At 39.1% G+C, this 26,251-nt stretch overlaps 2 protein-coding genes across 7 annotated transcripts in view; one reads left to right on the top strand and one right to left on the bottom strand.

The window, feature by feature from the left end:
- Positions 1 to 1,421: 1,421 nt before the first annotated feature.
- Positions 1,422 to 24,356, bottom strand: NOL8 (nucleolar protein 8). Of its 6 annotated transcripts, none has more exons than XM_079927797.1 (17): positions 24,126 to 24,356; positions 23,141 to 23,306; positions 22,355 to 22,417; positions 20,894 to 20,972; positions 19,375 to 19,510; positions 18,788 to 18,851; positions 15,268 to 17,177; positions 13,883 to 13,996; positions 13,279 to 13,401; positions 12,902 to 12,992; positions 9,941 to 10,079; positions 9,205 to 9,282; positions 6,357 to 6,628; positions 4,704 to 4,830; positions 4,060 to 4,130; positions 2,858 to 2,937; positions 1,422 to 2,370 (listed from the first exon to the last, which is right to left on the bottom strand). In XM_079927797.1, exons 1-17 carry the CDS (start codon positions 24,198 to 24,200, stop codon positions 2,320 to 2,322), a joined length of 3,639 nt encoding a protein of 1,212 aa, XP_079783923.1. In that variant the 5' UTR covers positions 24,201 to 24,356; the 3' UTR covers positions 1,422 to 2,319. The 6 variants fall into 6 exon arrangements, with proteins under 6 accessions (XP_079783923.1, XP_079783918.1, XP_079783919.1 ...); XM_079927792.1 differs by having other exon boundaries at positions 15,268 to 17,143; positions 18,781 to 18,851; positions 24,126 to 24,355; XM_079927793.1 differs by having other exon boundaries at positions 15,268 to 17,143; positions 18,781 to 18,851; positions 23,141 to 23,364; positions 24,126 to 24,327.
- Positions 24,357 to 24,592: 236 nt separating this feature from the next.
- Positions 24,593 to 26,251, top strand: part of CENPP (centromere protein P) — a 225,726-nt gene continuing 224,067 nt past the window's right edge. Inside the window, exon 1 of the mRNA XM_079927568.1 lies at positions 24,593 to 24,984. Coding sequence (XP_079783694.1) covers positions 24,878 to 24,984 — 107 coding nt within the window. The 5' untranslated portion in view covers positions 24,593 to 24,877. The remainder of the gene's footprint in view (positions 24,985 to 26,251) is intronic.

Here is a 26,251-nt window from a genome sequence, read left to right on the forward strand (position 1 = left end):
TTAAAAACCACGGAATCCAGAGCCATGCAAAGGACAGTAGACCTCACCAGAGACTATGACGGAAATTTTAGCCCTTGACAAATTGAGAGTAATTCTGTATGTAACTTCTTAGTGTATCCAATAAAAGGACAGAAAAAAACTGATCTATCTGAGAATATGTATAAGGTATTCCTTGATAAGTTTCAGAACACTTTGATAGTCTGTGTAGCATTCATTCAAGTCATACATGGTTTAGGAGCACCCTAAAGGGATTAGAGTAGGGGATTTTATGTCCTTGCCCAAAGGGGTGACTCTCCAATAACTTAACTTACTTGAACACATATATTTAGTAGTGTCTTTACCTTATTAACTATAAGTATTTGGAATGTGTTTTAATTTTCACATTCTTCAAGTTGCCACCTGTTCAGTTCATTTTTATAATCTGTCCAGACAGCCAGGATTAGAGCAGGACAGAGGGCTTCCAGACAGATGTGTCCAGGGGAAAAAAAGGTGGGGATGATAGGTCTAATTATTGGGTTGGCCAAAAAGTTCATCTGAGTCTTCCGTGAGACATTATGGAAAAACCCGAACGAACTTTTTGGCCAGCCCAGTATTTTAAAATGATGTCTAAATTTAATGTCTAAAACTGAAAAACCAAGAAATCACAGCATAAGCATGTTAGGTAGAAATTCAGTGATAAATATCAGAGGAAACAAAGTTTTGAATGTGGTTGTATCTGGGGAGCAGAAACTGGGGATGCAGAAGGCTGCTTGATGTTACTTGTCTGCTCTGGAGAAGGTGGGTGTAACAAATTTAAACATGGCCAAAAATTCTGGAGACTTCTCACTGAGAGGTGAGGATCTATGTCCCCTCATTTTGAGTCTGGGTGGGCTCAGTGTGTTTTAACCTGTAGAATACAGTGGAAACAACTGAGCCAATTTCTGGACTAGGCCTTAAGAGACTGGCAGCATCTGCTTCCTACTCCTGAAACCTATTTGCCATGCTGTGAGGAAACCAATGGACAGGCACTGAGTGAGCAGTCCATTTTAGAAATAGATCCTTTAGCCCCAGCTGGGCCACTCACATGATATTACACGGAGTAGAGATGAGCAGTCCCCACTGAGTCCTGACCAAGTTGCTTATTTGTGAGGAAAATGAACAACTGTTACTGGGATGGCTTGCTATGCAGCAATAGATAAGAAGGTATAAATATAATCAACATCAAGAGAAGGTGGAATATTTGGATTATTTATCCTCCTGAGTGGTGCTTTCTGTTTTACACAAAGTCTGAAGTCTTGGAAACACAGGAATCTCGAATGACTTTTCAACTACTTAGTTCCTTGGACTCTGTTTACTAAGCACCCACTTAGTGCTAGACATAGTTCTAGGCAGTGTGGACGTAACCATTAACAAACCAGGTGATATCCCAGCCCTCAAAGAGTTTATATTTGATCAAGATGTAAATCAATAAATACTTAATTTCAGATATACACAGTATGGCTCAATGATAATCCCTTGGGACTTTATATATAGCATAATTTTGTACAGAGCCCAGTTTGATAGAGGCTTATTTGTCTTGAATCCTAGCCACATTGATTTAATGAGGTATTAAGTCTGCTTCCCTATCTGGACCCAGGGTCCTGACTCCTAACTGTGACTACATACCTTTCAGACACTTGGATTTTTCAAAAGCCTGTAGTCTAATTAGAATTTTGAGATTTTGAATTTTGGCCTCAATTCATGGAGGCCAAGGACAGGAAAACGCTGCATTTGGCATCCTTTTCTGGTCCTCACAGAACTCTCCCATGATGCCGGTCTGAAATATCCTGCATTTCAGTTAGCTTATTCATCAAGACACAAGTACAGAACTCAAGGCTGATTTGTTTTCAACATCTTAAACAAAAACCACAAGATGGAGGTAAGGTGTATTTGATACAATCAGAAATATTTCAAGTATAATTCACACGAAACGTAACTTGGAAAATACAAGTGCTCTGATCCATATATTTTAAAAGGCTTTATGTAAACCTTGTGTCAGAAGATAGCCATTAGTTATTGAAGATGGAGGGCAAAGAGATTATATACGAAAAGTATTTTGAGGGACTATCTTGTGCTTCATTAAAAAAAAATGTTCAGGTTAATTATTTGAAGTAATTAGGAACAAATGAAGAGGAAATCTACAGGAAAAGAAAGCAACCAGAATGATATCCACCAGATAAGATTTTGAATATTCCTTCACTCTGAATTCTTCTTTGTCAGCTAAACTTATTTTCTAGATCACTCCAATTTCCACAGGTGAGCCTTGTTCACATTCAGTATCAAAACTAATGATGACATTTATTATTTTGGTTTCACTCTCCTTTTGGCATCTTTATGTTTCTTCCGACAGTCCTAGAAAAACATAAAACCAAAAGCCTTTGTTAAAAATAGTGGTAAATACTTTCCAAGGTGTTATAGTAACTATAAAGTAAAATTTAGGTTATTCAGTGTCAGGGTTGTAGAAGCCATTTTGGAAGTGCTCACTTGGAATGTACAGGGGATATTCAAACTTTTGGCTTTAAGTGTTTACAATGGAAACTGTAATTCAGTCTTTCAAAAGTCTTATGATTTCCTGCTACTTAATAAGCATGGCCAGAACTCGTTCCAGTCACTCAATGGGGCCACTCTTCAGTCTCCTTACTGCACCATGGGTTGAATGAATTAAACAACTTAAAACTTCTGTTCCAGCACTATCATTCTGAGCATTTAAGTCATGTTCTCAGTTATCTTAAGTTTCATGCCCTCCTATATTCTTACACCAGGCAAATATTAACACAAGATAACACCATATCTTTTAAATTAATATGGAGACAATTAATATGGAAATACAACTACTCACCATACGCAAGCTGTTTGTTCTGGCCTCCCAAGAATTCCTGCTAATATTACTTCCCACTCCTCTCCAGAATAAGTCAGAACCTAAAAGGGGAAAATAAAGAAGGACAAGACAGCCCATTAATATTAAAACAGACAATATTCTAGTGCTGGCATTATCAAGGTCTTCAATTCTAGTTAAGACCATTTCCCCCACCGCCCCCAGCCAATTTATGCTAATTTTCAAAAATATCTTGTTTTCTTTACAAAATGAAAATGTAGAACTGCAAGGATTTTACTGTTTATAAACCATTTACTACTATGTAACTTGGCTTCTGTTTGTGTTAGGCTTAAGAAATGAGTTCACTGGGCCTTCCCTGGTGGCGCAGTGGTTAAGAATCTGCCTGCCAATGCAGTGGACACAGGTTCGAGCCCTGGTCCGGGAAGATCCCACATGCCAAGGAGAAACTAAGCCTGTGCACCACAACTACTAAGCCTGTGCTCTGAAGCCTGTGAGCCACAACTACTGAGCCCACATGCTACAACTACTGAAGCCTGCGCGCCTAGAGCCAGTGCTCTGCAACAAGAGAAGCCACTGCAATGAGAGGCCCGCGCACTGCAACGAAGAGTAGCCCCCGCTTGCCGCAACTAGAGAAAGCCCGCGCACAGCAACAAAGACCCAATGCAGCCAAAAATAAATAAATAAAATATATTTTTTAAAAAAAAGAAATGAGTTCATCAACAGCCTCAGAGTTTTCATGTGAAATTTTTTTCTATTTTTTTTTTTACTGAAGTATAGTTAATTCACAATGTTGTGCTGGTTTCAAGTGTACAGCAAAGTGATTCAGTTATATATTCTTTTTCAGATTCTTTTCCATTATAGGTTATTACAAGACATTGAGATAGTTCATGTGAACTTTTTAGGGTACTAAAGACTTAGGAGTTTTGTACGTCTAGTATCTCAGCAAACCCCTGGAACAAAACAAGCCCTTGTTGAGGTTAGTGAACAAGTGAGGGAGGTGGCGAGTGGGAGCTTTCAGTTTTCCAGAGCTTTGCAAGTCAACATGCATCTTTCTAACAGAGGGGGCTAAAGCACATGACATTGCAAAGGATCAGAATTTTTCCTAATCAGTTCTTACTTGGATGCATGTTAGTATATCAGAATGCACTATGGTGAGAACTGTACTATTACCTGTTCTATACCATTTAATCAAAACATTGACTTACCATGAAGTCTCTCATCATTCTTAGAGAAAAAGAAATATCTAGTGGTCTCTTTCTCGGGTAATGATACTTCTCTGAAGTGAGAGAGAAAGAGAGAGAGAATTGGCCACTTAATTTCAATATTTAAGAAATGTTTACACTGTAAGTATAAATGAACTATTCCTTAAATATATGTGCTTTGTGTTTTGCTCATTTTTCTTTCCTGAGTTAAAGTGATACCACCCTTTCTCTATTCAACATTCTTCTCTTCTACCTGAAACTTTGGTAACGAAGACTTACTTAAGTACACGCTTTATCTTCCCTGTGTTGATTGTTGATATTCTCACCCCAGCATTGCTACCCAATTTGCCAGTGTTTCCCATGTGGTAGCAGCCAACGAGCTGAAGCATACTCTTTCCAGATCAAGGACTTCAGTGGCAAGTTTTCTTCCCCATGCACGTCATATCCCCCACCCAGTTTATCCAAATTTCAAGGAAAAGGAAACATGCTCCTAATTACAAAAAGGCTACAGAACTCTCTAAAGGAGCCAAAAAAAAGAAAATTGTCTTGAGAAGCTAAGCTTAGATACTTCTATAATATTTCTAAAGCATGTCTAACTCAGATTTTATGAATTATGAAATAAACCTGCACAGAAACACACTACTTACCCAGGGCTGGGCTTTTTGTCATCTGTTTCTTCAGTAACATCTTCCTCTTCTGAACTGCTGTCTTGGAAACGAGGGTCTCCCTGCCAGGCAATCTTCCCAGGTTTCACTGCCTCAACTCTATAGGTCTCTATATCGTCATGACAATGAAAGATGACAGAATTGTAACCTAACAACCGATTATTTGTGGACACACTAATTTGTTTACTTTCACCATGCACTCATATTTCTAAATTTCAAATACCTTAATCATTAATTCAAAATATGTAGTATCTTTTTAGATTTTCAAATATTGAGAGAAGCTATTATCATATTTTTGGGCATTGCTAGGGTGATCTGATAAGGAATATAGCAACACTATAAAAAGATATACAAACTAAAGGTTTATAAATGAGCAACGCTATTTAAAAGGAAAAAAAAAAGCATGGCACCTGTGCTAGCAGGAGAAGCCTAAACTGTAACATGATGCAGTGAAACCAGGTTGCCTTCCTGCTTATTCATAAATGAGAAAAGGAACATATCTTTATATTTTCAATTCCCAAAGCCTCTTTCTAAAACTTCTGAAAAAGCTTCTGCTATAAGATGTGGGTGATCTCCTCACAAGTCCTCATAATTTCCTAAGTACACAAAACACATCTCCCAGGTTGCTGAGGTGTCTTAGTACTCACTTTAAGGCCAATTTCTCACACTTGGCTCTCAAAGTTAGAAGAATTAAAGACAGTATCTATATCATATCAACTCTGTTCAACAGTTTAGGACTGACCTTGGTACTCAAATGGACAACACAGGCAAGAGAATGAAGTAAGCAGAGCAATGATATATTGTGTCTTATTTAGAACAATTTTGGGAAAACTACTAAATTGCTATACCTCCTTTTGGAGCACTACAAAGCCGGCATTTAATACTCACCTGCTAAACACATGGATACTACTTTAACTGCTGATCTTTAAAGTAGAGCTTATTGTTAGCTGTGCATGTATTCTCCTGTATAGGTATATCTTGCTTTTTACAATGAACTTCCAGAAAAGCTACACTTCATCTTAAACACTAGGTGAGGAGCAACTTCCTAAGGAATAGGTGTTTTTAACTTTTAGACTATGTAGGACTTCAGAGGTAAACCTCCTGAAATGGAATGCTAAATTGTCTATACTGGTGCTGATACTTTTTTCTAGGTTCTGGCAAATCTCCAAGGATAAAGTTTGAAACAACTGGTGTATTGATGACATAGCATAATTGTATAGAGCCAGGGTTACCTATTTCTCCCCTTTCCCTACCATATAGCACTGGTTTTCCTGAAGTCATGGCTTCTCCAACTGCATCTAAGATACAAAGCTTTTTAAATATATGACTTCTTATACTTCTTCATGACTATTTCTACTCAACATTAGAAGGGATGCTGCACATTATTCTCTGGCTTCCCTTCATATGGCAGCTATCTAGAAGTTTGCTTCCAAATGCAAGAACAATTTCTTAGTGTGTTAAACACAGCTCTAGGCACAGTACATTTATGGTCATGTAATGCTGACTGCAATACTGTTTATATAGATGGAAGAAAGAATCCTTTCTTCAGCTAATGTTAAATCATTACAGTTACAGTAGATTCAATCAATTAAGTTCAAACCGCTTTAAATGAAAACGTTTAAAAAAAAAAAGTACCTTCCTTTACATTTTTAGTGTGTGAATCAAAAAAGGAGAATGTGAACCCGCTGGGCTGTTCATCCCCAGTCATCAGAGCTGTAGGGTCCTGGACTACTTCGGCTTTCTCTCCATCAGAGTCCTCATTCCAAGGGGTGTTGTCTTCCTTTTCAATGGTATCTTTTGTAGTTTGGAATATTTGTTTTAAATCCATAGCAATGTTATAATACATTTCTTTAGATACCTCAGGTAGCTTCTCATCTTCCTCCCTTTTCTTCTTTCGTTTTGCTTTACTGCATTGACATATATAGAGATATGTGCATCACAAAAAAAGCCAATTTTTGGAAAATTTCCAGAAATCAGGAAAAAAACACCTTGGATAACTTTAGTCCCATCCTTTCAACAACCAAGAGGATCTTCATATAAAACTCATAAAGGCAGAACCTTAACCAAAAAGCTTTTTATAGACAAAACTATTTCAAACAGCTCCAAGTATTAAACAAGAATCATATTCTCCTATCTCTTATCCTCTGAACTACATTTCAGAAGTCACATCTAAGATATTAGCTATGAGTAAGAAAATCACTTAACTGCAATGGGCCTCAGTATCCTCATTTGTAAAATGAACCATGTTAAACCACATGACTTATAAGACTTTTTCAAATTCTAAAATTCTATGAGTTTTATGACACTGGCATTAAAGGATTTAGTCATAATTCTGTTTTAGAAACGCCTTATAAATGTGCTAAATCTAGTCTGTTTGGGAATGAAATTTTTCTATTACCATCAACCTGCTCTATATTTAGGAATATGTTTTTCTCTTTGATCTTAAACCAGAGTTATATGGCAGTCTCCAATATTGAGTTTTCAGTTAGTAAAAGATTAAAATCCTCTTTTCTATTAGAGTCTGCTCTATTTACTAGGCCAAATATTCTAACTATATTACCTAAAATAATAATGTCCTAAATGATCATCTTATTGGTGGAGACTATCTTACAGAGAGAAACTTTTTTTTTTTTTTTTTTGGTGTTACGCGGGCCTCTCACTGTTGTGGCCTCTCCCGTTGCGGAGCACAGGCTCCGGACGCGCAGGCTCAGCGGCCATGGCTCACAGGCCCAGCCGCTCCATGGCATGTGGGATCTTCCCGGACCGGGGCACGAACCCGCGTCCCCTGCATCGGCAGGCGGACTCTCAACTACTGCGCCACTAGGGAAGCCCAACATCCTAGATTTTGAACTGACACTATAAAAAGGTGAGACTTCTGGGGAGTCTAGAGCAGGGTTGAGCATGTTCTGCATATGGCAGGAATATAAAACAATTTTCAACCAGAGGACAGGTTGTGGTAGTTTAAAATGTGTCCACAAATTCCTCAGTGCCTCTCTCTTCAGGAAGAAGTGCTTAATCTCCCCTTCCCCTATGAAAGTATGGGTTGGATTTAGTGACTTAAAGAAAACTGAATAAGGCAGATGTGTCACTGTGTGACTTCTAAGACTATGTCATAAAATATACTGTGGCTTCCTCCTTCTATCTCTCTTTTGGGTCAGTGTTATGAGAACACTTAAGCAGCCTAATGGAGAAGCCAACAAGGTGAGGAACTGGCTAACAGCTATGTGAGTGAGACATCTTGGAAGTACATCGCGAGGATTAGTCAGGCCTTTGGAGACTGAAGCCCCAAGCAACATTTTGACTGCAAGCTCTCCAGAGACTACCCAGAATCACATTGCAATCTGGAATCCTACATTGCAGGGAACGTTTATATTAGTTCTACTTTGGTCTGGTATGTGATTCTTTTTAAAAGAAACCTTTAATTTTGGAATAATTTTAGATTTATAGAAAAACTGGAAACAGTGTTCCCAAATAACCTTCACCTAGTTTCCCCTCAAGGTAACATCTTACATAGATATGATACAATTGTCAAAACTAAAAGATTAACACTGGTACACTACTATTAACTAAACACAGATTCTGTTCCCAATTCACCAGTTTCTCTACAAGTGTCTTTTTTGTTCCAGGATCTAATTCAGGATACCACAGTGCCTTTAGTGACTTTAAATAGCAGGAAATCAAGAAATTAAATCAGGCAAAGTTACTGGTTGCTCCATATATTTGCCATATTTATCAAAAAAATATTTGCCACAGCATATCTATAAGAAATAGACGCTCCTACCACACTAGAGTAGTGCAGTGGATAGAATGGTTGCCTCCAGAAAGATATGTCCGGGCCCTAATTCCTGGAACGTGTGAATATTTCCTTATTTTGAAAAAAAGGTCTTTGTAATAAAGTTAGGGATTTTGCAATGAAGAGATTATCCAGGCAGACTCTAAATGGAATCACAAGTGTCCTTATAACAGACACAAAGATGAGAGACACATAGAAATGAGAAGCCCACGTGAAGATGGAGGCAGAGACTGGAATAATATAGTCACAAGCCAAGGAATACCAGATTGCTGGCAGTCACCTGAAGCTAAGAGAGAGGCACGAAATGGAGTTTTTTCCCCCTGAATCTCCAGAGGGAACACAGCTCTTCCAATAATCTGGATTTCAGACTCCCAGCCTCCAGAACTGTGAGAAAAATTTTTGTGTTTTTAAGTCACCAATCTGTTACAGAAGCCACAGGAAACTAATGTAGGTAGAAGACACCGACTAAAGAAGGGGCACATATCATCATTTCTATGCATGAAGATTCCTTTGCCAAAAGTAAGACTCTCTCCACCACATCAATAATTGCTCTCTTTCTCCCTTCCCTGTTCTTAAACTAAATACAATGGGGACCAATGGATGTGATAATGGTTACTATCTACTTTTCTCACTGTCTGAAATGAGATTAATTCATATGAACCTGCTACTAAAAGTAGTAGCTTAATATACCTTTCTTTTGGTTTATCATCTCTTTTTCTTTCATAAGTGGCATGGTCATGCCTTGTTGGATCATAACGTATGATGTCCCTATTAAAGAAAGGAGAGTGATAAGTTGGAAGAGACAATTCAGAATATTAATGCAAAAAACTAATAGCAAATTATAATGCAATACCAGGGCAATTCCACTTTTTGAGCAAGAAAAAGGCACATAATATCAAAGAAATGTATTAGGAGCTCCTCAGAAGCAATCATATTTTAAATTATCTAGTTTTGACTTCTTGTCCTGGATCTTTAAAAATGTTTAATATTATTTTAAACATACTAAAATATATATGGATAAAATGATATGCTATTGGGATTTGCATAAAATATTTCAGTGAGGCAAGTAGGGGGAAGTGAGTAAAGGTATCAAAGAGAAAACTGGTCACATGTTGGTGATTGTAGAAGCTGGGTGATGGTACATAGGGGTTTCATTACACTAGTCTCTCTAAGTTATATGCTGGAAATTTTCCATAGTAAACAGTTACATTTATTAATATTTAAACAGTTGTCCAATTTTTTTTTTACTAATAATAAATACAGAAATAATTTAAGATTAGTTTCTTGAAGTGAATCACTAGGTCAAGGTAAGTACAATTTTAAGGGTCTGATACATGTTGCTAACTGCTCTCCCCAGGAAGTTTAAAATGGCCTCATTTTATGGCAAAGGAAAAGAGGGCAGAATGGGATGAAACATAAACCATACTTAAATTTCTTAGCAGCTACTGATTCTTTGCTTGTAGAACTGCTTAAGTTGATGTGCAAAACACTCTGCACAATATTCAGGGCTTTCAACTTTTCTGCAGCAAGCTCTTCTTCCTCAGCAGTTTTCTTTTCATTTATTTCTTAGAGGGAAGAGGATAATTAGTAATCTCTTGGCAAACATAACCTGAGAAGTCTCAATGATCAAATATTTATCAAGCACGTAAACATGTGCAAAGCACATTAAGATAGGAAGAAGAAAAGTTAAACCTTGTTTTGCTAACCTCCCTATCCCCAAGATCCCCAATGTCATAGTGAATCTAGAAACTGCATGACCAGCAAACAAAATTCCCATTTCTGTTTGTAATTATACAAATGAAATCTGAATTTAATGGCTTTCAGTGGCAAGTCTAAAAGTTTTTAAGGTAAAGATTGACAAATGTAATAGAGCAATATACTAATTATAAAATTAAAGTGATCAGAGATTCTTTGATTTTTTTAACTTTCTAAAAATTAATCTAAATTACATGTAAATCTAAACATGAAAAATAGTGAAAGATGCCAATTTTACTGACTATTAATATGATGTTAGTAGACAGTTACTTTAGCCTTTAGATTCAGTACTAAATATTGCAGGAAGAAAGCCTACACACAGGGCACTGTGGAAGCCTAGAAGCTTGTTATCCTTAGCTACTAGAAACAGACAAATATCAGAGAACAAAGTTAAACATTTAACAGCTAGTTTGGATTATAGATAGAAATACAAAAGAAGTCTAAGTAAGCCTTAAAGACCTTTTCAAATTATGGCAGGATATAAACAACCAAGTAACAGAAATAAACAGAATAAAATGCTGATTTGAATAGTTCTCTATAGAGATGACCCCAAAGTGTCTAAGGGTTCAAAAGAGGTAAAGATTATGTTCAATTGGATTAAGAAACGTTTTATAAACCAGGTGGAGTCTAAGGTAGGAAAGACAAGTAGATCCCCTGAGGAGGGAGGAGTGCATGCCAGGCAAGTGAAAAAATGAACACATACATTGAAATAAGAAAGTTCAAAGAGTTTACATTGCATTAGGTTAAACCATATGAAACTGCTAATATTCAACAATTTTTGACTTCAAAAAATGGTACTTTCAATTTTACCCTAATACTGACCATTAGGAAAAAGAACACAATGCTAGAAAGGGCTTAAGGTATTTGTAGACTGGCTGCGAGGTATTTGTAGGCTGCTTACCTGCAGGACAGTCTTTGTGCAACTCACAAAAAATTCAGTCTCAAAAGTTGGGAAGGAAAGAAACAAAAGGCAGAGATTCTGTGTCTGACTGCCCTAAGAATGGAAGTACCATCAACAGAAACAGAAGGGTCCAGAGCACCTGAGAGAGAGTAAATTCAGTTTGGGACCTGCTGCGTTTTAACACGCGTTCAGGGACGCCTGTGAGAAATATCCATCAGGCATTGAGAAAAGAATAATTGGGAGCTCAGCAGGATAGTCAGGAGCAAAGATGATCCAGATTTGGAAAATATTCACGCACAAAAGAAGGTTAAAGCCACAGGGACTTACAGAACCTTTACATATCTAAAGGCAAAGGGAAAATTAGGAACCAAGAATTAAGAAGAAAATAAGGAAGTTATAGCGCAATGGAAGCTAAGGGAAGAGAACAGTTCAAGAAGGATGATTAACAGTGACAAATGGTACGGGCAGGCTGAAGAAGCTTGGGAAGGTGCCACTGCATCTGGTGAACCAGATAGTATGTGCAGGGAACGCATACTGAAGAGTTGTAAAGAGACAGACAAAAGTGGCAGAAGTTAGAAAGTAAACTCTATGTATAGCTTCTAGGCTATTCCCAAGGTTCTGTCCATTCCTGTTTTCAACATGGAATTTTGAGTGAGAAGCTCTGAAACATAATTTGCTGTGGATCCTGGAGAACTTACTCTCTGAACACTTGTTTTCAGAAATGTACAATATACACAATAATCACTTCAAAGAATCAAGAGCATCATTTCCAGAGGTTGTATTTTCAATAAAAAGCCAACTGCTTCTAAATTAGTGCAATTTATTTTTTCATTTCAGGTTTAGAACTGAAAAAAGATGGGAGTGGCAACTTGAAAACTGGCAGGGTTGAAGAAATGGCTTTTTGAACCTATGAGACCTATGTCTGTAGAAAGAGGGAAGAGATAGAAAAAAGGGAAAGTATGAAGATGCGCATAAGAAAGGAGGTTAAAAGGAGGTATGAATGAGGAAGATTAAGATGCAGATTAGATTAACTCACGAAGAGGAAAAAAGTTAAGGACAGAGTAGTTCTGAGATTGGAAAGGAAAGCAGGGAGCTCACTTGAGGTGGCCATCCTCAAGTGAGGATGGTAGGAGGTAAGGTCTTTTGCAAAGGATAAGAGTAGAAGATCTTGTAGAGAAAGTTTGGAACCACTGGTGTAGAAAATGGTATAGGAAGTAAGAGCAGAATCAGGATGCTTCTGGTAGCATCACTGCTGTTAGATATATTCACATGGGATGAATCTACGTAGAGTGACATTCAATGGTACATTGTTTTTAAAAACCTGCACCCAGCATGCATGCTGGAAGATAAACACTTAACCTTTAAGTAAGCCAAGCGTGATGTAACTGTCTTCCACAGCCTCACCAGGACCTGATCTACTGCCAGGTAGGGTCCTTGCCTTCTCTCTAATGCCAGGAACAGGATGATAGAAGATGGCACCTTTGGTGGATGCTAACTATTCCTGTCTTTTCTGGCAGCTTCAGGTAATTAAAATTTTATAAATAAATTAATATGTACAAACAAACTCAAGAAGTATTGAGTAAGCTAACTATTGGATTACAAGCTCCACAATTCAGTGTCTTGGGGTACAGAGTTTCTCTATGTGTTAAGTGAAGAAGCTAGACTACATGACTTCTCAAGGTCCCCCAGCTCTGACATCAGGACTGTTTGTTTGGACAATAAGGCATTTACCTTCCTGTTCCTCTTCACTATCACTTTCTAGAAATCGGGAGTCCATGCGAAATCTGTCATCAGTGCCAAAGTGAGACTGCAAATCCATGAGCTATAAGACAAAACACAAAGACAACTGACAGCCATGTTCCCAAGAAATTACTTATAAACAAGACCTTCTAAGTATACCTCCATGCCATGAAATTCACTACATTAATATTTGCATAAACTCACCTACCCATGAACCAATCAGAGAGGGTCATGGAGGACTCACTATCAAAATAAACACCTTAACACTGGAGTGTGGGTCAAGGTCTGCCTGCACTAATCTAGATTTAAGGACTATGTCGAAAAATAAGGACATGTTGCAAGTTTTATTATTTTCAGTCTTCACTAACCTTCTGTCCAGCTCTGCCCACAAACTGAGGTTTAATTCTGAACCTGTTACTGTCATCTTCAGAACCAGATTCCTCATCATCGCTGCTGTCAAAGAGCTTCCCAGAGGCTCCACCCATGGACTCCTGTTACATAGGTAAAGACAGAAATGTTTATTAATAACCAAGACAGCATTTCCTTCATTACGTAATCTTCCTCCTCACATGTATGGAACAACAACCCACATGCATCTCCCAGGAAAGACTGGATGGTGGTTAGAATGGAAACTTCTGACTCAGTGATATCTACTTGGCCCCTTGGGTCACTAAATCCAGAGGCTCCTAATGCAGCCTGGAATGGGGGGGAGTTATTAAATGTGTGAACACCTTCTGCAGGGTTTCACTAATATTGATGTCACTTTGCTGATGATGTGGAGGATAGATTTATGTGGGAGAAAATCTCTAAGGCCCCTGTGGTATCCATGCGTGATGGTCAGGGGAGCCCTGGGTTTCATTGTGGCTCCCAGAGGATTTTATGTTGAGCCCAGCAGTTGTATGCAAGTCTTGGTATGCAACATGCAGAAATGGATCTGCAAAAGTATAGGAATGCCCACCCTAAATTTCTTACTTTTACTGGTTCCTCTCCTGGATGGTTATGCTCCTGAGTGGATGTCTCCTCTGTTTCACTTTCACTGTTGGAACCAAAGATGATGTGCGTTGGCTTGTCCTCTGAATAACCATCCTAGAGTGGGCATCAAAAGCATTACCCTTAAGACAACCGCTTATCTCCTTCCCCTAGCAAGTCTATTTCTGACCCTATTTCCTTATCTAGTGAATGCTGCCATCATCCTAAGATAGAAACTTCTCTCTCTCCATTTCCAGTTTATCACCAAGTCCCATCAGTTGGACCGTCTTGCTATTTTAAAAATATATTCCCACTGTCACTGCCTTGGTTCTGGCTCAAGACCTCCCAAAGGCTGTCTGTCCCATTTGATTTTGTTGTTCTCATCATGTCCTGAACCATCTTTCCCAAACAGAAGTTGGCAAACTTTTTCTGTCAAGGGCCAGAGAGTAAATATTTTAGGCTTTGCAAGCCACATATAGTTTTGGTTCTGTATTCTTCTTTTTTAAACCCTTTAAAAATGTAGAAACCATTCTTAGCTTGGAGGCTCTTCCAAAATACGCCATGGGCTAGTGGCTTGTGAGCTCTAGTTTGCCAACTCCTGTTCCAATATATACATAACTAATCTCCATTCCCTTGCTTCAAGTTCTTTAGTCTTTTCACAGCCTTGAGAATAAAGTCCAACCCCTGTAGCCTCTTCACACCTCACCCCTACTTATCTCTCTCATCTCATTTCTCACCATCTTGTACTCTATACATTTGATCACACTGATTGCAAATATTCACTTTTGTACAAACTGTTCCTTTATCTTGGAATGCCTTTCCTCTCTCTTTGTACCCTTTTACCTCTGCCAGACCAATTCCCACTGATCCTTTCACACTAGATTCAGTTCAGCTGAGGAAGTGCCGGCTCCCCACCCCCCTCTGCCCCACCACTGCCAACAAATTAGTATCAGTGTGCTGTCAGAGCACACAGGCGTACTTCTTTCTCATCCCATGGAACTGAACTGTGACCTTCTGTCCACCACACTGTAAGCCAATACCAACCACCTAACAGTGATCCTCTCTGTAAATCTAGCACTTGCTGTGAAGGCCTGGAATTTCATAGGTAATTAACAATTGTTGAAAGAATGAATAAAGACTCATTACAGTAAATCTTGGTAAGATATGAATCACTTGGCAAGTGATTTATATGTAAATTCAGACATATTAGGACATATCACTTAACTATATCAGTTACAGCTTCTAAAGCGATATCCGGATATACTAAAGATACAAGGACACAAAACACAAACATTCATCTCTAAAGGAGCCTGCTTACCTTCGTAGGAAAGAAAGGTTGGACTTGGAAACAAGTTCTTGTTAAATCCCTAGACTGAAAATATACTCACCAAATTTGCCAGAGCATTGTGAACCAACTTCTTTTGTACTTCTTTTGCTTTCTGCCTTGCCTCTAAGGCTGCCAAACGCTTCTGATTATCTTCAGCGTGCTTATCCTTAGCACTAACATCTGATGAACTATTAACAGAAAGTGGGAAGTCAGTTTTGCTTCCCTGAGGGTCTCTCCTGGAGGAGACCTCTGGTGATTTCTCAGGGGCCTTGTGGCTGCACAGATCAGGCCTCTTTTTGGAGCTCTCTCCTGACTTTCCAGTCCTGTGGCAACAGTCTTCATCAAAGCCTCTCCTGAGAGTCTTGGCACCAAGACTCAAAGATTTCTTATCTTTTAGTGGCAATAGACTAGAAATAGGATTTCCATTTCCCTTTTCTGAACTGCTAGGGAAAACCACCTTGTGAGCCTGGCTCTCAAAAGTAGACTGTCTCTTTTGAGGCTGAATTTGGTTTGAGTCACTTGCCTTCTTTGCATGTTGGGAAAGAGTCAGTTTACTTGATGGGCTATTAGCATACAAGGACCATTTTTTCATGGACATGCTCCTGGGATCCTCAAGTTTCAAGGATTTATGATCTTTATTAATATTGTTAGAGGCAACACTCTCTTTCAAGGATTTTTTCACTGTTTCCTTTCCATAGAGACAGCCTACTCCCTTGAAAGCCTGGAATTTTGGCTTTACGGTATTTTCCTTTGGTTCCTGTTTTCCATGTGTGTTCTCTTTTCCTTCTAAAAGGGAAGCCACAATCTCCTCAGGATGAATACACTGTTGGCCTTTGTGGAGGCCACCTGGAGTTCTGTGGCTCTTGGAGGCCCTGTCAGACTTGGCAGTGGTTTTCCGGCCATTGCTCTCAGTATCTTCTTTTGGCGCCTCCTGGTTACTGCCAGCCAACTGTTCCAGATCAGCTAAAGTTAGATTCATATGGAGACAGTTTTTCATCATGGTGTTATACTCCTTATCTCCTTCAGACTCGGTTGATTCTGATACAGAATCAGCATCTTCACTGCTACTGGACTCAATCGAAGATTCACAACTGAGAGGCTTAATTCTGTGACTGAGGGCTGTCTCTTTATTTTTTCTTTTTTGTACTTTAATAGAATCAACAGAAAGATCACACTTTTTTCTATTTTTCAAATAAGTTTTCTTGTGCATATACTTTTCTGTTTGTGAAAGTTCTACACTGTGTTTGATCTTATCAGAATTTTTCTTCATTGCAATGATTTCATCTGTATCTCCTGAATCAGAGTCACAATCATTTCCCATAACATTATCTTCACTACTGAGGCAAAAGACATTATTTTTGATGCCTAAACCTGTTGAAGTATGAAATTTGTGAAAATGTGATTTAAAATCATCTCTTACAACTTCAAAGGGATCATTTTCAGATCCATTTATTGAGGACCATGTAGTTTTCTCTAGGTTTTCCTCTCTTGCAATCATTAGTCTTAATTCATCTTCAGAATCAATATCATCATCAGACATGCTATTTCTCTTTTTGGTAGTTTCTAAGTCAGAAGTCTGAAAAAATACGTTTTTAAGTTTCTGACTATCAGAATCAGGTACACAGGGTGATTTAGGAGTAATGGAATTATGAGGTGTATTTTGTGCAGCCTGTTGTTGTATTAAATGTGGGCTCTCCATTATGCTACTAGGTTTTGGTCTCAAAGCCAGAGATGCAGTGGAACCCTCGTTCTTCTGCACTTTTATTATCTTCTTGGCAGGGCTGTGAAAGTCAGAGAATTCTCCTCGTCGTTTCTTACTCACAGGATCATTCCCTCCTTCCAATTCCCAAGTGAGGCTGGATATAGGGATAGCATTTGTGAAATCCTCCCCTATTTTCTTTAGGTTGTGGCAGTATTTTGAGGGATCATACTTTATGATGTCACCAACAGTCAAGGAAGAAAACAAAGGCACTAGGTTTTAGAAAAACCTATCAAACTGGTAAAGCAAAAAGAATACTGTTTAATCTTGAGCAAGTCATTGACTCATTTTACCCTCAGTTTCCTATCAAACAAAATAAGGACTTAATTAGGTGACTCAGGGTCTTTGGAACTGACATGTCCATGGCATGTCCAGAGTGAAAACCAAGAACCATCACTATTAATTGGCAGAAATTACTTGGGCTGCATGTGTATATCACAGCAAACCGATTCAGATTATATTCTAGGTACAAGAGGCCACAAGACTTTTCTGTAAATCTGAGAAGTCTATCCACTGAGCTAATACCATAAAGCGGAGTATAGAGAGGAACCCAGAGCGGGCACAGCTAGATACTATACTAAGTGTTGGTATCTCAAACTTGAGACTCAAAGATTCTCAAACTTTTTGGCCATTTCTGTTTTCTCAATGCTGCCTCATCCTAGATCTGATTCTCTTAGTTCAATGACATCCATTTCACATTTTACTCGCTCTCTGCATTTTATAGGTCTTTCTTAGAAGGCTAATAATTCTTTATCAGGTCTTCGTTGCTGACATTGTCCAGAAAGATTCTAGTTAATGTCACTGTGCTGTAGTGACAGCTGGCATTTGCTGATTTCCTAAAACATATGAATAAACAAGTATAAGTTGCTTTAATCTATCACTACTGAAAAGTCCTTTTGTTCATTTAGTGACTACTGAATACATGGACAATTATATATGAGGTATGCCAAACAGTGTCTATTGTCTCTTGGCTTTACACTGTCCTTCCAAATCCTCCTCTTTGCTGTCAGTGGTACCATTGGTGGGAAGCTGGAAGGTGAAGAAGAAAAAAGTATTTCCCTGACTTTAGTGCCACTGGCAGGGACAGCAGAACCAGCAGCTGTGGCCAGGGCTCCAGGGGCCTCAATAGCCATGAACAGTGAGGACACACCTCTGTTTGAAATACCTGAAATTGCTTCTGCTTCCCATGACACACAGGGTTAGAGCTAAAAGAATACAAAAAACACCCTCTGCCCAGAAGTCCATGACACTAGGAATTCAAGGTCTTAGACAATCTGACCTCATTTCCTCAGGGGAATGGGCATCTGAATTTGCTCATACTGGGTTCCATACTATTTCTCCATCCACCATTCTTCTGCCTGTCTACACATTTCTACCTACTATTTTCCTCTCTCCTAGACTCCTTCCTATCTCTTTTCTATTAATGTGAAACTTATCCTACTTCCTCTAAAGCCTTCTTTAATGATTGTGCTGTGTTCCCTTGTCCTTCTTTAGCTCCTCTGGCAATGGCTTTGAATCCATGTCAAACAAGAAGAATGAGGTATAAATTAGTAAGTCAACGTGCTTCTTTAACAATCATCATTTGCATCACTTGCATAAAACCTAATTACATTCTCTCATTATCCACTAATTGTTTCATACATGTAGGTAGGTGGGTATTACCTTACTTAGAAATTGGGAACATAAAAACTGTTACACAAACATCTAAAGATTTACTGACAGAGGCAGTGAAATTCTAAAGGTATGAAGTAAACTTTTGCAAATATCCACATCGTAGTAAATAATAATTTCTCTGAAAGGCCAATTGCTAAGGATATTTTACGTTTATGTTGATTCCTTAGGTGAAGGACAGGTAAGACTCTTCCAAATTTACTCACAACCCAATTCTAAAAGAAAAAAAAAAAAAGAATACATTTACTATACTTGTCAGAAATGGAAAAGATTAACCACACTGAATAAATGTCATTTAAAAATATTTGAACTCATAGTGGACCACGATTACTGTTGGGTTTAGTTTTCTGATAATGAAACACAAGTGCTCAAAAAAGTGTATCAGGAAAGGAAAAAGAAAGAAGGAAAATTGGGGCAGTTATTGATCCCATATAAACCATGTAGGATGCTACACAAATAACAGCCATTAAAAAGGCAAACGTCGGACCTGCCTGCACTCTTCACCACCTATGCCCCCTGGGAGACCTGCCTCCACTTGGGTTTTGATTTCTCTTTCTAAAATGGGGGAAAACTGTGCTTTCCCAAGAGTTGTAAATGCACTTGAAGACCATAAAGCACTATCTATGTTAACTGCTGCAAAGCAAGAGAAAAAAGCAGTTGCTTTAAAACATGATGCTCATGGTCACCTGGTGTCAGGAATTGGTTCCTGAGCTATTCAGGCTACCAGAGGAGACTCACTTTGTGCCCTGGTACTTCTGTCCCTGGCACAGCTTTCACATGGAAATCCACCACTCCCATTTTTTCTAACAAGTTGGTGTTGCTTGTTGTTGATTTTCCTTTCTTTGCTTTTGCTTCTTTTCTCTCCTGGGCCAATCTGAATCAAACAGAAAATATAAATAAGAGTTAAAATAACGAACCACACTATTAACAGTGCTTCTGTTTTGTTTTTTAATACTGTAAAGCTGTTTAACTTTATAGAGATCATTTAGGGTCTCTCAGTTTTTCCCTTTCAACTTATGTACTTTTGGCATTTTATCTATCCTTAATCTTTTCACTCTTATGAGGAAGAGGTGTCTTTCAGAGACTAATATGCTAAGTCTTGAATATTTCTACTCTCACAACAAAGAGAATGCAGAACGCCAACTCAACCTACCAGTTCAAACTCCGCCACCTTATACAGGCCTGGTCAACTGTGCTGACCAATTCTCATTGGCCTCTTTGCCTCTGGTCTGTGTCCCTTACATTCCAACTTCCAAGATTCATGCTCCCCAGGCACAACTGCATAGACACTCCAAGGCAGCAGCACTGTGTGCTCACCTGCTCAGGACTAGGGCCCCGGTTCCTGCATATAATAGGCAGCAAAGTGCTGCTGAATGAAAATCTCATCACTACCCTGTTCACATAGACCCCCAGCTGAAGAACAAAATCAAATTCTCATCTTCGTCACCAGACCACTCCCTCAAAACTTGGTTTAGACCTTATTTTTCCTTGTGGCATTTCTTTGGCCCAGAACAATCTTAAAACGCTCTGGGTCACTCCATGTGTACATTCCTAAAATATCTCCTATTTTGGAAGCACCCAATCTCATACAATCTTTTCTCCCTAAGAATACTTTTAGGATTTAAAATGCTTTAAAAGTTTTTACATTGCCTTGTTCTTAAATCACATGCATAATTAATCTTATGCCTCTCATACAGGGATTTCCTATTATCTTTATGTTTTTGTATGACACTTTCATTAACAGCCTAAAGTCAACTTAAGCAATTTGGTACTGTCTATTAAAATTTTAAATGTGCATAACTATATGACATAGCAACTCCTTTTGTTGACATAAACCCCAGAGGGACCATCCTCAAGAGTCTTATCAAGAGGAAGTGGAAATGGTCTAAATGTCTATGAGTGGGGGATGACTGACTACACTGTGGCACAGCCATTTTCTAAAATAGTACTAAACACTCATTATAAGAAGGGGGAAGACCTACATCATCACATAAGGTTGTGTTTAAAAAGCTGAAATAAGTATATATTTTTATGGGTTAAAATATACGTATACAGGAGCATTACATTATCTTCTTTGGTGGGGACTGGGGGTCACAGGGAGTCACAGTTAAGAAGGATTTTAGCTCTACTTGTAATGCATATATTTGCTAAAACTGTAATAATACATTATTTGATAGTTTCAAATCAATTAAGTGAACATATAAAACCACTTACAATATAAAAAACATTGGGTCAAATCACGGAGAGCAAATCTTACCTGTGCAAAAAACTTTCCTTTGCTAGCTGAATTTGTAGAGTTCCACCTTTCCATTTTGTTTTATTTAAAACAGACATACCTATAAAGCAAAGAATTAGTACCCAAGTACATGGCAATGCAAAAATATATTTCAGCATGTGCTTTTACTAATTAGTTAGTACCAAAAAAAGAAAACCTGCTTATCACAAAGACACAGAGGAAATAGAATAAAGAAAATGAGACCTGGAAGGAGAAGGCTTAGGTCCCATTCTCATCTTGACCACTTATTAGATCTTTACACTCCCTACCTCCCCGTGTAATTGAAAGATTTGAATGAGGCAAACGTGTAAACCATAAAGCAAAATTTGTCATTTGTTTATAAAGTAATGTCAGGAATCTGTGGCGAATGGCTGGTATTTATTTAACATTTCATTGTTATTTCCCACACTAAAACTATAAAACATTAATGTAATTTTCTTAGAGTGAATCAGAGGACACTGGAATCCTGCAGCACCTCACTTTTATTTATCACCTCATACTAATTATCACTGTGAAACTTGCAAACATATTAGCTGCAAGCAACTAAACTGTGTTTAAACTACTGTGCCCTAGTGGTTGATTTTTCTCAACATCTGCTATTAGCTTCCTTAATAATTACCACTAACAGAAATATCAATGAGGTAGGTACTATGCTAAGCACAAAGATATTATTCAACTTAATCTTCACAGTAGTATTATGAGATAAGCAGTATCTTGGTTATACATCAGATAAGCAAACCGGGTCTTCTAGTTTAAATAAACTGCTAGGTCACACAGCAGAACTGATGTGTTCTTAACTGCAACATATTTGTTATATCTATTTCCTAACTGAACGAATCAATTTTTTGCAAATGAAATTACAAAAGGTCAATGGCCCTCTTTCTCTATTAGCATGTTTCCTGCTCAGTGTCTTTTGACTTTTCAGTCTCCAAATAATTAGAATGCATTACTACATCAGTGGAAGTATGAATTATCTCCCCCTCTTTATTCATTGAAGGTCACAGGTGGCCCTCAGCTTTACTAAACTTATCTATGGAGACTTCATAATTTCAAGGATATGATCTTATAAGGGCATATTCTAAACCTCTCTCCTAACAGCACTCAATAAGAAGAATTAGTTGCCTGAGAAATGAACACACTGGGGAGGTGGGTATTTCATAATATCCAGTGGGATATGTGTAACAGGCAGTTTCTATTAAAGTGTGGTTCCTTATCCAAATTATTTGAGAATGCCATTTTTGAGCAAACTCACAGGCAATGTGTTACCATATGTCATTCATTATGGAATGAACCTAGACCTCCTGAATTGTAGGATATGGAAATTCTCTTGATCGTGGTTGTCCCTCAGGATGAGTTGAAGGTGGATGTTTAGATTTAGAACAAAAGTTATTCCAAATTACATGGTGACATGGACTGGTAAATAGTATAGAAAACATTCATTACATTTTTTCAGGTCTGCTTCTGCTACTCTGATGTTGACATACGCAAAGACTTTCTGTGGGTTTCCTAAAAAAAAAAAAAAAAAAAATTAAATTCGTATGCAGAGAACAATGTAAACATTATTAAGTTTCTAAATTTAAAAAAGAGCTCTTAGAAACGTACTCTTTCAAAGGAAAACCTTGTTTATTTATCATTGGATACAAAGATTGCATTTTTTTTTAAAGCATGATTATCTAAATATTCCAAAAGAAAATACGTAAGAGAAAAATGTCAAGTACTCAGTTAAGGAAACACTTTGCATGTTTGTATGTTAGTGATATTCTACTTAACAGGACCCTACTAATTATTAGAATTTTAGCTCTGAAAACTGAAAGCTATATGTTTCAGAAATTGGATGTTTGGAAATTCCCTGGCAGTCCAGTGGTTAGGACTCTGTGCTTTCACTGCTGAGGGTCTGGGTTCAATCTCTGGTTGGAGAACTAAGATTCCAGCAAGCCGTACGGCCAAAAAAAAAACCCCCACAAAAACAAAAACCGGATGTTTGGGAATTTAGAAATTTTTGATTTCAGAAACGTAATTCTGGGCAAGTTCCAGGTCACACATAACACCTACAGAGCATAGGAGGGGGAGGGATGGGAGGTGGGGGGTTACTACAACAGTATCATGTAATGAGATGCATATCACTTTCAGTGTTCAGGGCTAACATTCATCTCTTGGGTTCCTTTATTTTGTGATACTTGACTTCAGTTATATTTGCCTTTAACTACCCATGAAGAACTATAAATTTACCTTGGTCATCTTTCCGAGTGATGATTTCCACATCAGAAACTTCTCCAAATCTGCTGAACTGATTTTGTAGGTCTGCCTCAGAAATATTCTGGCCAAGGCCACCCACAAAAAGGCGCTTCGTTTCTCTGTTGGCTTTCATCAAGGCTGGGCATACACTCAAGTATTTCTAGTGGAAAAAATAATTATCTACAGAGAAGAGCTCTTTCCCTTAAATCTTCTCAAATCTAAACAAAACAAAACAAAACTTCGTGAATGCATTTTGGAACAGCACCTCTACACACAGACACAGGTACAGGCACATACTTTCCCTCTAAATGACCACAATATTACACTCTACTCCTCCCGATTTTACTTATCCATATTGTTAGGTGTTTTCCCTTCATTCATTCACTTTAACAAATGCTGACAGAAATGGGATGGGACAGGTTAGCACACGGAAAGATAAAAGGCTCTCAATCCTCAAGCTCCTCACAGTCACATGAGAAGTAAGCAAATGCTGCAATTACAATACTATGTCACAACAGAAATATCTACAAAGTGCTGTTCAGGCATAAAAAGAGCAACTGATATCATGGCTAATACAGACTTTTTAAAAAACACTATGTGCCAGCGTTGTACAAAATAGTTTGCAGGCATCTTTTTTCAGATTAGCAGGAGAGGTTAAGTCACTTTCCCAAAGCCATTCAGAGAATTAGCGGTGAAACCAAGATTATAACCCAAATCTAATTTCAGAAACTGTAATTCTTTATACTAGGGAGATTGTTGGATTAGAAGGGACTCAGGAAAACTCTTCCAGAGGTACTGAGATTTGCGGCTTTTCATGAGATCTCTAATCTCGTTTAGCACCCGGCTAGCGCTCAGCTCCCAGACTCCTCCCACGCGCGACCCCAAAACAGCGCCAAAAGCCCTGAGCATCGCTCCTGATCTAGGCGTGAGCCACGGCCTACATCTTCCTGGTAGCTTCCTCCGCCCCCAACCTACCCACCCTAGCCGTCTTCCTCTGAGAAGACTCAAAGACGAGAAGGGAGAAGGTAGGCCAGTTGACCTCGGCACATCCCATGCCCCAAACCGACTCCTCACCACTTCGTTTTTTACATCCCGCGCAGTTTAGGGCCGTAACTTCTGGTCACGTGTCCCAACAAGTGTCGCCTCTCTTCCTTCCTACTGGATTTCCAACCCAGCATCCTAAGGTTCCACTACCACGCTCAGTTCCCCAGTGCTTTTTATTTCGTTTCCAGGCTTCTGGGCGACCGGAATGCCTCCGTTCCCTGCCTCAAAGTTCGCGAAAGACCCCAAACTAAAATTCCCTACTTCATACTTAAGAGGGTTATCACCTTGTGTTCTCCTGGATATGCTCGGCGGAAGTGAGGGAGGGGAAGAAAAATAAAGAGACTCCCCCCTTAAGTGCTCCCGGAACCTCCTCTAATGTGACATATTCGTCCTGGTTGCTCCAAGGCGGCACCAGGTCGGGGTGGGTAGTTATGCCCTCGGGCTTTGGGTTCGAGGGAGTCAACTCTCTTGAAGCGTAGGGACTGCTGGGGGACGAATGTGGAAAAGTAAGCAGGGATGGCAATGAGCCTGGGATGCTTGCGAGCGCGGGTTATAAGCTCGACAATCGCGCGTCATTCCCCTGCCTCCCCCGCCGAGTTCCGGGATGGTTCACGCCAGCAGCGCGCGAGGCTTGAAGAGCAGGACGTGGCGCGCTTCTGTTAGGCAGCTTCCCGTCAGCGCGGCCTAATGGATTCCCAGCTGGTTGAGGCTCGCGCTTTGGAAGCCGAGATCACCGCTCTGAGGCGGGCGTGCGTGGAGCCGCCGGCGCCCGGGGAAGACACCTCCCGAGTTCGGTACGTGGCCTTCCTCAGGCCCAGTGGGAAGGGTGAAGATCTCTACTCCAGGCGCCCCGGACCTCCCCACAGACTTTTCCCGAGCACCAGACGTGGGCGGGAACTCGTTATCTGTCTCTTCCAACAGGGCTGAGAGTGATGAGTACACGCGTGGACCCCGTTGTAAACATATTACCATATATTAACTGATTTAATCACACTCATGGGGAAGGTGTTTTCATTTAAGGTGTTTCATTTCATTTCAAGGTGTTCTCTTCTCATGCTCGTAACTATCAAGGTGAAAGTCTTGCTTATCTCCTTAGCAATCTTGCCTTTAGTGGGCAGCAGTATCTAGTTGGAATTTAAAAACTCTGGTTTCATGGTATTTGTTTTTATGAGTCACCTAACTGTGGCAAGTGATACTGATTTTTCGCTTACGGTAGTGATACGAAATTTCCCTTGAGAAATAATTTAGGTAAAAGAATAAGTTGATATAAAGAAGAGTAGGCAATGTAGTCTATAGGAGAATTTGGCAGAAGCTGCGAAGGTGATTGTCATATACTGCAGGAGGGGAAGCATCCCTGTAAAGCAAGTGGGGGAACTCCCTGTTTAAAGGCGAACAGAGCCATATGCACTAATAGAAATAACTGAAGAGTGCCGTCTACCATAGAGGGATGGCATCATGACGTCTTTGTTACTACCAATAGCCATGGTCTGTTAATTACTTACTAAGTGCTAGACTGAGAGATGCAAACGTCTTTATGTGCATCATCTCTTTTTAATACCTACGACAATCCTCTGAGTTAGGTGCTGTTGTTAACACCGTTTTAGAGTTAGGAAACTGAGGCTCAGAGAAATTAAGTTGCTTGCCTGAAGTCTCAGAGAAGGTAAGTGTTAGAGCTGGATTGGAACCCAAAAATCAAACTTCAAAGCCCAGGCACTTTGCTTACTGGAAAAGGAGAGAAGGGATCCATGACAGTTAATTATGTACCTGTTGTCTCAAGCTTGCAAGCTGCTTGAAAAGCAGAAACTTTCTTCATTTTTTAGTCAATTCTAATTTGACATAGATGCAGAGAGAATAAGATTTTCCTGAACTAACTGGACAAGAGTTGGTTGAAATTGGGAAGGAGGAGTTCTAAAGAAAATGTTTGCAGGCATGTTGGAAGGGATCATGAAGGTAGAGGAAGCTGTAACTAGTAAAAGGGAGAGGGAAGTAGGTGAACAGGGAACAAATATGTTCCTCTGCAAGTGAGTGTGTAAATGTATCAGAATGCTTGCTACTCCAGGG

The sequence above is a fragment of the Stenella coeruleoalba genome (genome assembly GCF_951394435.1).
Source record: "Stenella coeruleoalba genome assembly, chromosome: 7".
Classification (NCBI taxonomy): Eukaryota; Metazoa; Chordata; class Mammalia; order Artiodactyla; family Delphinidae; genus Stenella; species Stenella coeruleoalba.